Here is a 17,651-nt window from a genome sequence, read left to right as displayed (position 1 = left end):
AGCATCTGAAACATTTCTAGGCGACCAAATTTTCAAACCAAAAACACATGATTTTGCATTACTACGTATGGCATCGCCTTAAAGATAAATTGAAGATGTCCACTGACTGTATAATTGTTTCCCTCCATTAGTATTCTGGGCAAAGAGGAATACATATGTTAGTTAGTCCCAAAATTTCTGCACTGAAATAAATCCTGACTTCTAGTATTACGTTAAATTAAATGAACTAATTAACTGTTTTTTCTTCTTTTCAGCATGGCGTCGGTATCGAGTTGGTTCGAGTCCTCACTGAAAGTCCTGCCCCTAAAATCTCGAACGTTTTCTGTGAATGTGACACCAAGGATGATGTTGTAAGTATTATTATCTTCCAAATATATAAAAATCACTGTCACTGTCCTCGTAAACGCTAATCTCCGAAACCGTCCAACCGATTTTATGAAATTTTGTGAATGTGTATGTTTGGTTCCAGCTTGAAACATTGAATAGTTTTGGACCCGATAATTGGCGCTGTTGTCGAGATCTAAAAAGATTTTTAAAATTTCTCATCCAAAAATAACTTCTCTACATAGAAGTCGGTCTGTGGCAGGACAACGTTTGCCCGGCCCATTAGTAACTTTATATTTCATTTTAGAAATTTTATCTATTACTATCTTAATGACTGTACAGTTAATGGCTGTTGTAAATGGAAGTGGCGTCCTCTGTTATTTTCTAAAAGAACCGTTGAAGTTTTCAAACTGCATTCTCGATTAGATAATGTCTAAAAAATTACAATTACATCGACTTTTCTCTACTTTATATATAATATGCATGTATTATATACATAAACCTTCTGGGATAAATTCTCTAAGTGATTGTGAAAACCCTATCAAAATCAGTTGCGTAGTTTAGAAGAACTAAGCGCACAAACAGACTACTACTATTTAGACAGTAAGGCGAAGCTTAATGTTAAATCACTATTTTGATTAATCTTTATAACGAATTGGTGTACATCATGAATACCAAAAAATATGCTTTAGATAAATTGAAGGTTTCCTATAGCTTCGCTTGAGTAAAATACAAATAAAAATAAAAAATTACCCAACAAAAAATATAAATGCAAACTACTAAAAAAAATATATTTTCAATAGAAATGTATGAACGCATAAAGTAAACAACTTTTTAAAAATACAGTATTATAGCTAAGATTATCTGTAACCGTTTCACTTGATTAACTTTTTTGCTTTCTTATAAAATTATTTACAAAATAAATAAAAACCAGTTTTTTGCTTGAAATCGAACGTTACTAGACTCCGTTTGTCAAGCGATTTTAATGCCTATTACCTACGATATAAGGTATACCAAGAATATACAGAATGTAGCTTTCTCTTAAAGATGTACGCACAGCAGTTATAACAACACCAGATGCGGTTTAATTTTGTCCACGTTTTCTGAGAGAGATGGAACTCTTGTCAACTTTACATTGAGATCCACAATTAGAAGCATATTTTTTACATGGGATGTCTGCCACCGAGTTCTCTGCGATTCTTCAGGGGGGCATCATCGCTGAAGTCATCATTCAAATCACTCCCGATGACGAAATACCACTTCTCTCTAGACATAGTCTGATGATTCTACATTCTACTTGTGTATAAGTAACAAAACTACATTTTCAGCTGAAACCGAAACCGAATTTCGGCTTCTTTACAAGTTTCGGCCGAAACCGAAACCGAATTTCAGTTTCTTTACAAGTTTCGGCCGAAACCGAAACCGAATTTCGGCTTCTTTACAAGTTTCGGCCGAAACCGAAACCGAATTTCGGCTTCTTTACAAGTTTCGGCCGAAACCGAAACCGAATTTCGGCTTCTTTACAAGTTTCGGCCGAAACCAAAACCGAATCAAAATTTCGGCTTCTTAACTAGTTTCTAAATTTTTGCTTCATTATTAGTTTAGTTTAGTTAGAATGAGAATTCTGTCTCTGACATACTCCGCGGTCGAGAGGTAAGGCTCTCTATTACGAATCCGGAGGTCGCGGGTTAAAATTTCTCGTGCCCAGGTAAAGTTTGATTTAATAAATTTGTAATAATATTTGGCTAATTTATATAGCACCGTTTTCGCGAAAAACAACGCCAAGAGCTATGTGTTGTTAAAATAATAGTGGCTGTGCCAATCAGATGTAGACATTAATTTTCCTCTTACTTTTAACGTAAAGTGTGCAAATTTTCATCAAGAACTATTAAAGTTCTGCTTAAAGAGGTGGGGGAAAGGGGATAGGGGTGGTTTTTCCAAATCTCACTTAGAGAGTCTCATTCCTCTTATTTTGAAGGTCAAGTGTGCAAAATTTCATCAAAGTAGGAATAAAACTGTAGATTTTTTTAATAAAAAACAATGTCAAAGACAAACTTCGCTATAATTTAATATAATTTAATACAATGGAATGCAATGCAATACAATTCAATGCAATTCAACGCAACACAGTACAGTACAGTACAGTACAGTACAGTACAGTACAGTACAGTACAAACAGTTCAATACAATATTGTGATGTGATGTGTTGTGATGTGATGTGATATATAACATAATTAACTGTATTGAAGAACCTAAAAAAGCAGCAAACACTTTTAATGATTTCTTCGCAAATATCGGAAAGAGTCTAGCAGAAAAAATTACCGTGAAAAAAATAAATAATATGTATATTGAAAATATTCCGAATATAGAAACTAAACTTGAACTCTTCGAACCAACCAATCCGTCTGAAATTGTACAAATTATATCAAAAATGCGAGGTGGTTCTGCTCCGGGATTTGACGGTCTCGCCGTAAAAACACTAAAAATCATTAAAAATTATGTTTCTACACCAATCTCTCATATTATAAACAATAGCTTTAAGACAGGAGTTTTCCCGAGCACGTATAAGAAAACCATAATTTTAACCATTAACCTTCCTACGAGGAATCGCTTGGAGGTTGGGTCTTGTAAGAGGAGAGTACTCATATGATGAAGTTGAACAAACTTTAAACATTTCTTCTTTGGAGAAACGTAGAAGGGACACTGATCTGATTTGCATATTTAAGATTATCAATGGTATTACAGACTCACCTGCTTTGTTGCAACTTATCCAATTCAACATCCCTTCCCGTAGACTCCGAAATAATGAATTGCTGTTCGTCAATCAACATTCTACCAATTATGGATACCATTCTCCTTTGTCCAGAATGTCGAGACTTGTCAACTCACTGTCAAGTCAAAGCATTGAATTTTGTGGTATATGCCAAAATGACTTTCGACAGTCAATACGCAATGTCTAATTTCTAATGCCCTTTGAACCATCTTCATGCTTTGACTTATTATTATCTCCCATTCTTACTTTTATATTATTATTGTCATTGTTATTGTCTTCGCTCCTCATTTATATATGCTCTCCTTTCACTGTCATCTCTGTTTATAAAACTTATTCGTGTAATTAATATGTTGTTAATGGACTATTTGTCCGTAAATAAATAAATAAATAAATAAATAATCTCTCCAATATTATATGGATAGATTGCGGCACGTTCAAGAGTCCTTACCATTCTCCATCCCTTTTACCTTCAGTCTAACAATATACCCCAATTGAGGATACCATAAACTCACTGGGTCCAGACAGTTGCTGACAGTCTCTTGCAGTTTTATCACAAATTTTTTTAAATCTTTTCAATTCAGAAAGAGAAAAGCATCAGAAACAAAGTTTTAACTGCCATTACAGACGGCCGTTTTGGAACGGTTCCAACACTGACAGATGACATCATTCAAGGACAATGTTTTGTTACAATATAGTTTCTGCAATAGATCACTTTTACACGCGTTGCCTAAAATAAAATAAAATTTACGATTTATTTGACTTTGTTTAACGGCCCCGTAGTAAACTTTCAAAGATGGTTTGAAAGGAAGATATGTAGATACGAATGTTACAAGGAGCACGCTAATTTCTGAAAATATTTAATAAAACACGACTCGTTTGAAAGAGAGCAAAAAATCTATCGACAAATGTTATAGTTGCATTTAAAGACACACTGCGAATTCCAATTCCATGCTTATAACATATTAAATAACACAACAAAATGTGTTTTAATTAATTTTCAGAACTTTGCGATTTTTTTCTATCGAAGGAATTTCATATAATTAAGGCGATGCACTACGTCGTGTAATATTTTAAATTGAGTCGCTATTAATAACAACCCTTACGTAGATGGCGATAAGGTTTAAATTCCCGCCTAACACCATCCCGCCTGTTTTGATTTATGCAAAAAAAAACATGGCCAAAAAGTGCCTTTTATTTTATTTTGTGGATGTTCAGGCATAAATATTAAATTTTTTTTCGATAATTTTATAAATAACTTAATTTGCCACATTATACAATAAAATCATAACCGAAAATGGGTTCGTAAGAAGAGATTTTGAACTTTAAAACAGTTTTCATAGGCCTTATACATTATTTTTTTCTGGGCTTATAAAAAGACTTATATTAAAAATACTCGATTATTTCAAAGGCCAAGATGTATTCTACTCGCAGTATTTAATTAAAGCATTTGAAACATTTCTAGGCGACCAAATTTTCAATCCTAAAACACATGATTTTGCATTACTACGTATTGCATCGCCTTAACGTTTTGGCATAACAAATGTATAGAAAAGATATTATCTTCTAATATAACTTTTTTTAAACTAAAAACTTAAAGAGTTAACGAGAAATTTATTATAAATCGGTGGAAATTGAGTATGCGGGGGCTTAATAATTAAACTTGACTTTGTTATTTTTAAATCATTACCTGTTATCTTATATTATTATATAAGTGCTAGTGCACACACCGCACACCCACAAAAAATCACAGGATAGTTGAAAGCTTGACAGATTCAAATTTTAAAATGTGTTCAAATTATTATTTTACTAGCTGTACCCCGCCATGCGTTACTGTGGCTCACTCTGTCTGTGCAGATAGAGAAAAAATAGCGCGTGTTGCTTTTACGTCCAACAGATAGCGCTATTTTTCAAAAAAGCATGTTTGTCCAACAAGTGGGGTTGTTAAAAAATAAACAATATGTTTTTACCTGTCACAGGAGACATTAATATAATATAGGTATATAAAAACACACGCGTATTCGAATGCAACGTTTTGTCAAAATTTCAAAGCAATGGGTGAAGAACTTTCGGAGATTTAAGATTTTGAACTAACTAACATTAACATTTTTATTTATATAGAAGATAGATAGATAGATAGATGGACAGACAGATAGACGGATAGATAGATAGATAGATAGATAGACAGATAGATAGATATACAGATAGATAGTCAGATAGATCGATAGATAGACAGACAGATAGACATACAGATAGATAGACATGTAGATCATCCATGATACCAGCATCAATAGAGCTTGCGTTTTGAAGTCAGCTTCACCTTCAACTAAATATGTCGGTATTGGAATTGATTCTGTTCAACAGCAAGACTGCTCTCCCCACCGGCATGACCTGCAGGCAAGTTAGTTCTGCAGGCCGGGAGATAAACCAGTCTATGCTGTCGGTGACGGAGATAACCATCAGGAACATAGAGACTAATACTCTCCATGATAGTCGGATTTTCAAACCATCCACGAATCAGTTTGAAAAAGTGTGATACAATATGCACATCTCTTCTGACCGTAGATGGTTCATACCGAGCATGCCCAAGAGAAAGTCAGTAGGATAGAGCCACGGGTAGTAGCCATACTCCCTCAGGTAGAGGAATCTCAGAAATGTCTTCTGCACTCTCTCCAACATGAGGGAATACTTCACCTGATGTGGGCTCCAAACCACCGACCCACTCTCAAGTCTGGTGAGAAATTCTCTGTGAGAACCCGGGTGTCTCTAAAATTCCTCGCAGTGCGTAGAACATCTTCTGTCTGTATTGCATTGTACATAGTATAAAATTAAACCTTTTGTTCATGAATCACCTTGAACTGTGGCCTTCTTTAGTCCAAGAATTCAGGAAAACGATGATTATTTCTATATTATGAATATAATGATAGGCAATAAACGTATCCACTATTATTATAATATCTTATTGACGATAAATAGTTATAATGGCATTGAGTTTTGGACTTTGGATCATACATGTATTATAGCGATAAAAATGATATTTAATTAAGTACGGAAGTCCAATAATTGGATTTGATAGCCGCCTCTCTCCGAGGTTAGAGCCCAAAGTATCTGATAAACCTTCTTGATTCTGTTCTATTCTATCCAAAATCAATTGCGAAAAAAGACGGTTAGTCTGATTGACAATCCGTTGTTAATAGACCAATGCCATCTCTAACGCACAGACACAATATAATAATAATAATATTTGGATAATTTGAATAGCGCCGTTTTTGTGCAAAATCAAGGGCGCTGTATAAATATCAAAGAAGTGCAAAATGGGTACCCAAAACCATTTGAAATGCAAAATGGAAATGGGTCAAAACTTTTCCATTTGAAAATAAAAAATGCAAAATGGGTTTTTGAAAAGCATTTTAAATGCAAAATGCAAAATGGTTTTTACAAAAGCATTTCAAATGCAAAATGCAAAATACCTATTTTCAAAATGCATTGAAAATGCAAAATGGTTTCTCAGGTCAAACAATTACAATAATTATAGAATTTTTAAACAATTTTGTCATTTAATAATGGACATCAATGTAGAACAAACATATTACATGATGGTAAATCCAAAAATACCACGACTACAGATTATGAAACCACAAAAAATTTGCGCGGGACTAATGTTGCCAACGTGAAAACATAGAAACTGCTATCTAACATTTAATATTACAGCTTCATGGCCCCATGTTCATTATTTGAATCAGTATTTTTTGTAATGGTATCACTCAATTGCCAGGGCTCCTACCAGGGAGCAACTTGACAAATGTAAATTATCTCTCATAGCGAGGTTGAGGACCGACTGATATTTGGGGCTTATGAAAAAAAGATGAGTGGAGAAAGTAGGAAGAATTTTGCAAAAAAGCATTTAAAACGGAAAATACATTGAGAAAAGCATTTAAAATGCAAAATGGAAAATACCCATTTTGCATTTCCATTTGAAATGGATTTATTTGAAATAAAGCACATCTCTGATAAATATATAATACATTTCTACAACGATCTATGTTATTACTAACTATATATGGAGATAATATACAGTACCATACTTACCTGGTAGGTCACTTGATATTAACACTTAATTAACATTAACTAATTGTTTATTAACGAAATTTAGATACATGATTTAGAACATAATTAGACTTTCTGGCATTTATTTTAAAAATATATATTTATGTTCTTTAATGAGCATGTTTAGGAAAGGTAAAGCTCATTTTATGCTGGCGGTACTACGACACAAAGTTTTGATTAGAGTTCACTTTCATATATGTGATTCGTTCCTCTGTATAAGACAGATTTCGAATAATGTAAATCCAATAAGAAAAGTAAATCCAATGTGGGCGTACTGAGTATAAGTAGTATGTACCGTGGCACATACGTGAAATTCTACCGAAAAAAAAAGACTTATTTATAAGCAGATTTTATTTTCGAAGACAAATTCTGATGAATTCTGAGGACAATGTGCAATAAATTACTTAAAGGGGAGACGGTAACGGCACCTTCCCGCTCCGCGAAATTTGGCTTGTTCCCCTTTCCCTCATGAGCAAATCTATTGATTTGTTTTTCTATGGATTAAATAGATTTTGTAACTATCTTATGAATGCTTTTTCTTTCTTTGCAGACAATTACATGTGACTGCGAGGCCACTCCAGCCCTGCAGCTGAAGGCATTCAGGCAGAAAGGAGATAAAGTTGAAGTAGCTCACTATAGAGTCAATGTTAACAAGTGAGTCATCAATGTCATCATTCATTGTCATTAAACATTCTTCCTATTCTTCTTCACTAGCCTTCTGGCATCCAGCTTTGTGTAAAGGCTCTATCAATTGTTGCTAGTTTTGCCAATTCTCGCCAACTAAACCTTTGATTTTTTTAAATAAGGGGAGATGGTTTACGGATAGTTTCCATGAGCACTTAGGCCAGGGGCCCATTTTGTTATCCCCTATTTCACCACATCCGTTTAACAGTAGCCCGGTCATTGGATATATGGCTGTCTCCTGGTTCTACAATTTGTCTTCCCAGGTTCCCGAGCCTTGTTCCTATCAGGGCGGGACATTGGAGTCTCTCCATCCTCTTCACATTTCCTACATCTCTTGGTGTTTTCTATTCCCAACTGCTGCATGTGTCACCTGAGGTGACAGTCTCCCGTTAGTAGTCCTACCAGTTCCCCCAGTGTGTGCACTGGCCATATTGAGTAAATACCTGGTTCGCCAGATCAGAACCCTCAAGTGGTGCTTTAGTCCCTTTCCTTACTAATCCATCTACCCGGTCATTACCTTCAATACCACTATGTCCTGGTACCCATTAAGACTTCTAAAGAAATTTAATGCATAGATGCCTTGAAGAGGGTTCCAAACCTATCAATCGCGAAGCCAAATTTCGATCATCATTATGATTGTGAAATTTGGAAATAATAATATTTACATATTAAAAAAAAAAAATATTATCCTGGTCGTAGGATAAATTGGTTTTTACAGATTCCTGCATATCTGTTAATAAAGCAGTCTATCGGTAAAAGAAAGAGATCATTTTTTGGGGTATTTTTGGATTTACTTAAATTATTAGAAGTCGATCGCTATAAAAATTAAGATGAAAAGTAGCTCCCATCCTCAAAAGGTCTTATAAGGACTGTCGGAGATATTTTGCATTACAGTTTTTTGCCACAAAAAAGCTCGAACCAGTAAAGACACACAAAATGTTTTGTTTTTATCAAAAACATATTGAATGCTTGCACAAATGTGTACAGCCGCTACCCAATGTTTCAATATTTTGAGTAAATGTTTTGAAAAAACAAAACATATTGTGCGCAGGAGAACAGCCTTAAGACGAACAGTAATTGATTAATAATTTGCCTTTTATCAATTTTTTATTTATTTATACCAACTTCACTGTGGCGTTTTGAATAGATTGTTCCAAGTTTCAGCCTGAAGACTTGCAGTCGATTCTGACAAAGACAAATAAATTATTTTTTTTAAATTTTACAGCCTCATTATATTTGATATAGTCTCCTACTGCACCTACTCTTTCTTCACAATATACAACATTACTACTTACAGATTCCGCGCCCGCCTCAACATCCTGTGCGTAACGGACAAGCTGAACGGAGAGCTGCGCTGTGATGGGTGGCCCGATGTAAAGGTGGCTCTGGCCCCCGTGGGGCCCCTGAGGACTAACCCTGATGAACCTCAACTGCAGGAGGTCATAAGGTAATGGGGTTAATTTAACATATCCATTTCTGATATGTCCTTTTATTTCAAAGTGGTGCATTCTGTCCTCCTTTATCTTGCTGCTCTGTGTTATTTTTAAGCGAACCATGCATCAAAAGAAGAATGGGAATGGAATTTGCTAGGGAGCTGATAGTGAGATTTACCGGTTTCCCACTTGTACCTCTAGTATCCGAACACCTTGTGTAAAATCATTTTATGTCTTTAAAATTCAAGTAACCGGCATGAGTGCAGTTCTGCCGAATTGTTCCGAACTGCAGACTGCAGGGTTCCCTTCTACAACAATGATCTCTTCAAGACACTGTTCACTCACTAATTTACATTTTATGAAAATGACGCCACAAAGTAATTTTGCAACTATTGAAGAAGTACTAATTTACAATTTATTTTTATGTCTCCAGTGATATAGTAGTGAACGCCCTTCGCAGTACCATGGTGCAGTACAGTCTGGCCCATTACCCCACCTGCCCAAGGCTAAGAAGATTCTCTGAAACCCCATCAAGGATGTTACCATTACACTATGACTCAATGGTAAGGAAACTATTTTACTAAACAGTATTTCACAGTCCCTTAATGAAGTTCACCAGGTATATCATTGTGTGTTTGGCCATGTCTCCTGGTTCCACTACATGGTATTCAACTACCCAAGGATCTGAGCCTTCTTTTCATCAAAGTGGGACATTCCCACAATTAAGCAGGACCCAACGTGGTGCCTTGTGGTACTCCTATTATTGTGTAAATATTTTTAATCTTTAAAGGGAATATTACTTTATTATATTGATAAGAAGTAATTAGGTCATAGGTTTGTTGTGCTATCTTCCATGTTTTGCCATATTCCTTTGACAGTAGTCCAGTCCGTTTAATAAAGCCTACCAGGCTTCTCATTGGGTGATTGGCCATGTTCTCCATGTTCACATTCCCATTTCCACAACATTTTATTCAACTCCCCAGGTATTTGAGCCTTCTTCCCATCAAGGCGGGATATTGCCACCATAGATGAATGGGTGTTTCTTCATCCTCTTGACATTTCCTCCAACTATTAGTGCATGGTTTCCTTTTTGGTTTACTTTTCCTCGGGCTTTAGTGTTTGCTTTCCACTCCCAACAGCTGCATGTGTCACAGGTGTGTGTATGCGAGTGTGAATGACAGGGTTTTGTCCATCTATCTATATCTATCCATCTATACTTTCTTGCTACCCTATCTGTAACATCTGATTTATCCTATTAATGGTAGTCAGTTCTTTTTTGTCATACTAACAGTCCCTACTAGCTTCCTCAGTGAGTTTCTATTCATATTGCATAGTTTCCTACCTCGTTTGAGGTTTAAAATACAGCTAAAACTATCAATTATCCATATTTTTCTCCTTCCAGAACCCAATGTTTGCCCAGCAAGGCCATAACGAGCAACTCCTGTCCGGCGACAAGAGACTCCTGGTGAAGGTGGTGTCGGCAAGCCAGCTCGGTCAGTGCACCGGACCCTTCTGCGTGCTGGAGATGGATGAACCTGCTCAGAGGAACCAGACCAGTATGAAAAAGGATACAGGGGAACCACATTGGGATGAACACTTCTTGTTGTAAGTAAAAAGATTTATTTTTAATGTGTTTTTTTTATTGTAATATAAATATGACTTACATTAATTTTACACATATTTTACAAAATATTACATATATGGGCATTCTAACTCATTGGAAAAGAGTAGCTCTTGTGCCTGATAGGGGAGCAACAATTCTTATTTTGATTAGTACATAATATTTATAATTATTTTGTGTGAAATATTTACATTTTGTGAGTTTTTTTTGAAAAGTGTTAAATTTTATTTTTGTATTTTTTTATGCCTTCGTAAATTTTGTAGGTTTTGCATTTGAGTTGTTTTAAAATTAGTTATTATAAAATGGTTTTTTAAAATAGAAACTTGCTTTAATCGTCTTGATTGACATTTGGCACCTACTAGAAACAGTTCAAAATGTGATTTTGTTTAGGAGGTAGATTTTTTTTTAAAGTATTATTTTATGAAGGTTCTTTGTGACACTTTTAGTGAGTTTATATTGTTTTTGTAAGATTCTTACCAACCTAAAATGCCATAGATAAGCAAAGAGCGAACAAGTGTACAACACACTTTTTTGATAATTTTCACCCTTTTTTTCGATAAGATGAATTTATTTACTACACATCAAACTGTCTCTGATGACATAAGCCCTGACGGGAATTATTTTCCTTTGGGCCTCCTGCGTGAAGCTAATGTAAAAAAAAAAAGTCATATAATGATTTTTAACACTAGGATGTTGTGCGATTGTTGTGGGCTGGTCCATGCTTCTAGTCATTCCCTATTGGGAGGCCCTAAACTGACTCGCAGACCTATATACCCCCCCTCTGACCCCTCACCATACGAAAGAAGAACTGTTCACCATTGTTTTCTTGTGTGATACTATTTTTTTATTTCAGGATACCTCAACACTCCCAAACAATGTCTTTAAACAAGAAGCCAGAGCCTATTACAGTTGTAATAAGCCTCATTCCGAACAAAAACATTCTGATATTTGATTATCTTTTCCAGTGAGCTCTCCCCACACACTGCAGAGATCCTGCTGGAAGTCTTCGACAAAGGCCAAGGGCAGCAGGCACCCCGGTTCCTGGGTCTCGGGATAGTCGGAATTGAAGAGCTGCTGATCAGCCCCTCCCAGAGGCAGGTCATCCGACTTCAGGGCAGACCTCTGCAAGATGATCCTGTCACTGGAACTCTGACTGTTGAGGTAATACATTACAGATATTCAAATGTAATATTGTCCTTGAATGCAATCAGCGCAATTTTGTTTTTTGACAATTTTAAGGTCCCTGTTAGTCGCCCATTCTCGGTCTGTTCTAGCTTTTGAACAATTTGTAATTAGCAGAAAAACACAACCGTCATGTTGTTATGGTTGTTAGCTGTCACTGAAAACTGAAACGGATCTAGAATCGTCATTTAATTTTGGCAATGTCACGTAGCTATGAAGCACTCTAACCTAAGGGTTCATTAGGTCCTGTGTTGATAGTAAAATCTCTTTCATGGGTGTTTTCAGACTGTGTCGAATTTCGGAAATAGTGTAACCTTTATCTATAAATCATTTATTTTTTTGTAATTCTATAATTTTCATCAATCACATCCAATCAAAAACAAAACAGGACCCAACAAGGTTCCTTGTGGTACTCCATTTTTAAATATTTTCAAAGAAATATTGCCTTTAAAATCACATATTATATTTTATTATTTTAAACACAATTTAATAAAGTAGCACAAATCCGTACTAAATATTTGCTATACTTTTGATTTAAAAAATAATTATTTGGTTTTGTCAAGTATTTTAACCTTATATCCAAATTTAAGTTTTTGTTTGAAAATGCCGCGCAGCTGTTCCTTTTAAGTTTACGATTAAAAAAATATTTCTCTCAATATAAGTAGCTATTCTGAGGAAACTACATACGGTAGATTATATACTATTTTTATAAATATATAATTATCTGGTAGGGCAAAAAAGTTTATATAAGTTTTATCTTTTTTTATTTTTCGTTTTAGTTCCTATTCATTGAGGGTGCAGATATTCCCCTAACTGAAGGCAGACCCTTCAAGCTGAAGGAAACCCTCAAGACAGTGTCGCCAACAGGACAGACCATAACTACCACGAGAACCATGTTTAAACAAGGTACCAACCTAATTTATTAACTTCTAATTTTTCTTGAGTAGTTTCCTCATTGCTAAGGAAAGCGATCCCCACTCCAATTTCCTTGATGGATACTCCTCGCGGTCCCGTGCTGCGTAGAGAGCTACGCACATTTGATTACTCTAACGCATCGGTGATCTTCCTCCACTTCATTCCACACGCTTTTATACATCTTATAAGGGTATTTTTGTCATTTTTTTCGAGTGTTGATTACCATACTCAATTCAATTAATTTATTATTATTTTTTAAATATTAAAAAATGTCCATTATGTAATGTTAGACTTGAAGAGATGCTAGTGTACCATGGCCAAATCAGACATAAAATGTATGAAAGTAATCCAAGCCTCGCAACTCGTGCCACTAGGAGGCGCTAGTTTAGCATACTGCTTCCAGAATTAATGGGAAATGTCACAAGTTGGAGGTATTATAACTGTTCTGCAGTATTTGTTGCTTTAGTAAGGCGGAGATTGATAATTCATTAATTCAAACATTTACAGAAATCAAATCAATTGCAGAATTCATTCCTGGTCTGCCTCTCTCAGTAACATCAGTGCATGCAAATTTGCAGCTTTATATTTCTCCTTGAGTAATTTTTATCAATTCTCACAAAAAAACTCTCGAATGGTGAGCATTTGAATGGTGAAATTTGCACAGCTTTTTTTGTCTACAATTTTTAGGGCAACTCAACTATTTTAGGCTGACAACATAATTTTCGTGTAGAGATATTTAATAAAATAATTTCGTTTTTCCAGATGGAACAATGAATGGAAATGCCCAAATAACACAATCAGCTCTGAGAGAATTGGAAAGGAGCCCCGTTTCTCAAGCAAACAAGTCCACCCTTATTATTCATAGCGTCCAGAGGGTAAAAAAAAAGCCATTATACAATTATTCAAGATGTTTTTTGTTTTTGTAATATTGCATTTTTGTGTTAAATTAAAATATATTAAAAATGCACTTAATTCTGTTTTTATACGGTTAAAACATTCCACAGAATACAGTGTAAAAAAAGATAGTGCATTATGTATACGAAAATGGGAGATTCCATCTGTTTCCCATTTTTGCTATTGGTACGATATCACGTGAAATTTTATCTCGTTTCGAATTTATTCTGACTCAATTGTTAAGTACGAATGCAAATTACCATTACGCTTTGTAGACTGTGTTATTTCAAAACCGTATAAAACAGAATTGACTGTAATTGACATTACTGTGGGATGGAATACAACAAAGAAGATGATGTGTAGATAATCTGGACATATAGAGCAGATAGACTGAGAAAGGAGGAGTGTCTGGATAATACATGATACGCAAGTGAAGAGGAAGATGCTGGAGGCATGTATGAAATGAAATTCAACTTGGGTATACTGAAGCTAAAACAGTTATTTTGACCCATTTACTGACCAGATCTGAATAGTCAGGAACCTCCCACACTTCTTCTTTCGCACCTCCATACTTCATTTAACCTCACAATTGGGTATGCCGTAGCCCCACTGATTCTGGACAGTTGGAAGTTTTATGCTGTAATAAAAAAATTAAATAATTCTCTACGAATTATGGTGACATTCGAAGAATTAATTTATATTATAATAGTTTAAGTTTATCAGCCCACATACAAATGAAGAACATATTATTAGTACAGTCATTATTTTTTATAATAAGTAAAACAAGAGATAACCCAAGTTAGACCCTTGTGGAATTCCTGAAAATACTGTAAAACAACAGAACTAGAACCCTTGTAAATATGTACAAATCACACTGATCACGATTTATAAAATAGAAAGCAAATTCATGTGTGTAATTGAAAGAAGTTGATAGCTAAGTTGAAGCTATGGTATGTGTGGAGGTATGTATGAAGACCGCTTTCTTCTGCATTACCCCATAGAATAGCATGATGACTCAAACCATAGATAATAGACACAATGGGAGATATGATATGGAAGTGCGCCGACTGTAGCCGAGCTACAACCAAGTATGTACTATCAAAATGGCGGAGCCAATAAAAGAAATGCATTTGGTGAGTAAGTAGAAATTAGAAATTCATGGTCCATCTCCCTTGTTTCTATTATTTATGACTCAAACAGATGTAATATTGCTTGTTTTGATGTGTTCCTATAATGTTTTCTGTCGTGTTTTTAACTAATCAATGTGTTTTTATTTCATGTTTTTCATTTTTGGATTATTAAAATAGACTCCGAAACAAACTAAGGTAAGACCATTTTGACTTGAAAATTACATAATATTTAATTATTTTAATATTTATTATTATAAAAATAGTTTACTAAAGTCGTTTTATTATTTTTGGTTATTCATAAACTTTTTAGCTTTATGATTTAATATAAATATATATTATTATTTTTACACCAAGCCAAGGCGGATAGTGTTTAAAAAAAGAGTACATAAGAGTACGCAGAACCTTGCTTCACTATAATTATATTATAATATTATTAGTATTTCAACTGAAATCAGTATTAAATTGATGAGGTTAGGGTGTTTTGCAGAAATTAGATGCAACATTGTCATCAAATGGTCAATCAGCGCCATTTTAGTTTTTGTTACATTTGAAAAGTCACCGTACAAAAAAAATTTCAGAGAAAATTTTGATCATCTGACAAGCATAAAAACATGGCAGTTTTGCTTTTCTGGTGTTCAAACATTGCTCAAAAGCCGAAAACGACCTAGAATCGGAGTTTTCAAATGTTACAAAAATCAAAATGGCGCTGACTGACCATTTGAAGATAATGTTATATATGAATTTCTGTAAAACATTTCAACAATAACATCATTTATGAGGTTTGTTCAGTATGCCCAAACCTTACATTTTATGTAGTTAGATTTGCATTAATATATTAATAAATATTTTATCTCTTGTGTAATCATCTGTTTGAAATATTTTTGAGTGTGATTGTATAACTATTGTAGACTAACAGATTTTTGTGTTGTTTTTCTTTCTTTTTCTAACGCCGCATGCTTGAAAATGGAATATAACTACACGGCTGCCATCTGTTGAAATTCAAATTATACATATACGTCCTAAATTTTTACAATTTTCATGGTACAAATTTTTTTTTCATAATTTAAAAATAAATCATAATGATTTTAAATGATGATATAAAAAAGGTGGAAATAACTGAATCTGGTGAATTTATCGAAGTAGAACAGGAGCAAGTTAAAAAAGAAGAAGAAAAAGTTCCACAGGAGAATGGAGATGTCAAAGAAGTCATTGATGATACAGTAGAAAAAATTGAAAAAATCGAGAACATTGAAAATATTGAAAAGTTAGTAAAGATAGATGAGCCCATCTTGACTTCAACCCCAATTAAAAAGGTGACCGTGGATGTCAGTAAAAACATAATGGAGGAAGCCAAAGGACTTTCTAATGATGAATTCGATGGCTATGGTGTTTTGAGAGAGGTTTGTTGTATTTTTAAAATATTTAATAAGACAACCTCTGTAACAAACCAAAATTTGAAATGAATCTTTGCGGTATGTAATTTAGCAACTCCTTTCCAGGAAAGCATTATGAAATTCACTCAGCTTTTTTGTCTGGAATTTCTAGGTTAACTCAACTATTTCCATCATTCCTTCATTTAAAAAAAACTATTTTTTTTTGCTCATACATAAAAAAATATGAAAGTGGTTATGTGACCACAAAGTAGATAATTTATAAATTAAATTATTTGCCGCAGTTGTCTTGAAGAAAAGCAACATGCTACACTAGCGCTTCTAGCGGCCTGAGTTGCCAGCCAATACAAGTAAATACTGCCAATGTTTCACTGGAGTTGGGTATATTACTGATATGCTAGGGTATTCGGTATTTATTACCTACCTTAAAAAGTAAAAATCTTCAATTATGTACAGACTCCTAATTTTTATGGTTTTTACACTTCCACTGTCAAATTTATGCTGTTGTTTTAATTTCATATTAGATATATGACTGGATGATATACTTTGTTTTCAGCCCGGAGATCTGAGACCTAACATGATCCCCGAAACCAACGGCCAGCCTCCGGACCGAGCCCCCAGACAGAAAAAGAGGAGAGACTTCTTCGGGACTATTAAACGAAGGTAAATCGAATTTTTTTTTTTATTTTCATGACCAAATGGTGGTTGTTTTTTGTTGGGTTGGGGTGTTTCACAGAAATTCAAACGTAACACTGTCATCAATTGGCAAATCAGCGCATTTTGTTTTTTTTGACATCCCTGTTGGTTTGTCTGTTTAACCTTTCCCTTACTGTGCTAAAAAAATCGACGCGTTCCCGTGCTGTGTAGTCAATACACATCTCAAAATAAGTGATTTAATATCTGAAAAATATGAATATTCATAGCTAATCGCTTATGTTTATTATATTTTATATCAAAAGTGATAATAATTGTAATTTAATTGCTGAAAACATGAAAAAACCATCGGCAGATGCTAAAAAAACGTGCGAGGGGTTCAGATCTAACGACAGCCCGCGACCGACTAGCTGCCAGCTGGCATCGATGGGCGCTTGATGCACACACACAGCTATCCGGTCGTAGGTATCGATGGTCTAAATCAAAATACAACTGCGGACTTGTGAATTTCTCATGTTCCCGCATAGCGAACTAAAGCGGGACATC

At 34.7% G+C, this 17,651-nt stretch overlaps 1 protein-coding gene across 8 annotated transcripts in view; it reads left to right on the top strand.

Moving 5' to 3' along the window:
• LOC149409637 (uncharacterized) overlaps positions 1-17,651 on the top strand; it is a 135,074-nt gene that overhangs the window by 91,187 nt on the left and 26,236 nt on the right. For 7 of the 8 annotated variants that reach the window (XM_089649620.1, XM_089649622.1, XM_089649621.1 and 4 more), the window contains 11 exons: positions 255-350; positions 7,752-7,855; positions 9,183-9,332; positions 9,752-9,881; positions 10,721-10,923; positions 11,905-12,100; positions 12,901-13,027; positions 13,799-13,911; positions 15,238-15,255; positions 16,167-16,460; positions 17,008-17,114. In XM_089649620.1, coding sequence (XP_089505746.1) covers positions 255-350; positions 7,752-7,855; positions 9,183-9,332; positions 9,752-9,881; positions 10,721-10,923; positions 11,905-12,100; positions 12,901-13,027; positions 13,799-13,911; positions 15,238-15,255; positions 16,167-16,460; positions 17,008-17,114 — 1,538 coding nt within the window. The remainder of the gene's footprint in view (positions 1-254; positions 351-7,751; positions 7,856-9,182; positions 9,333-9,751; positions 9,882-10,720; positions 10,924-11,904; positions 12,101-12,900; positions 13,028-13,798; positions 13,912-15,237; positions 15,256-16,166; positions 16,461-17,007; positions 17,115-17,651) is intronic. The other variant, XM_089649626.1, reaches the window with a different exon arrangement.

Source organism: Hesperophylax consimilis, chromosome 30, assembly GCF_061612785.1.
Source record: "Hesperophylax consimilis isolate HC1 chromosome 30, BYU_Hcon_1.0, whole genome shotgun sequence".
NCBI classification, from domain to species: domain Eukaryota; kingdom Metazoa; phylum Arthropoda; class Insecta; order Trichoptera; family Limnephilidae; genus Hesperophylax; species Hesperophylax consimilis.
The sequence above is the reverse complement of the archived record's forward strand: the minus strand, read 5'-3'. Positions and strand labels throughout refer to the sequence as shown.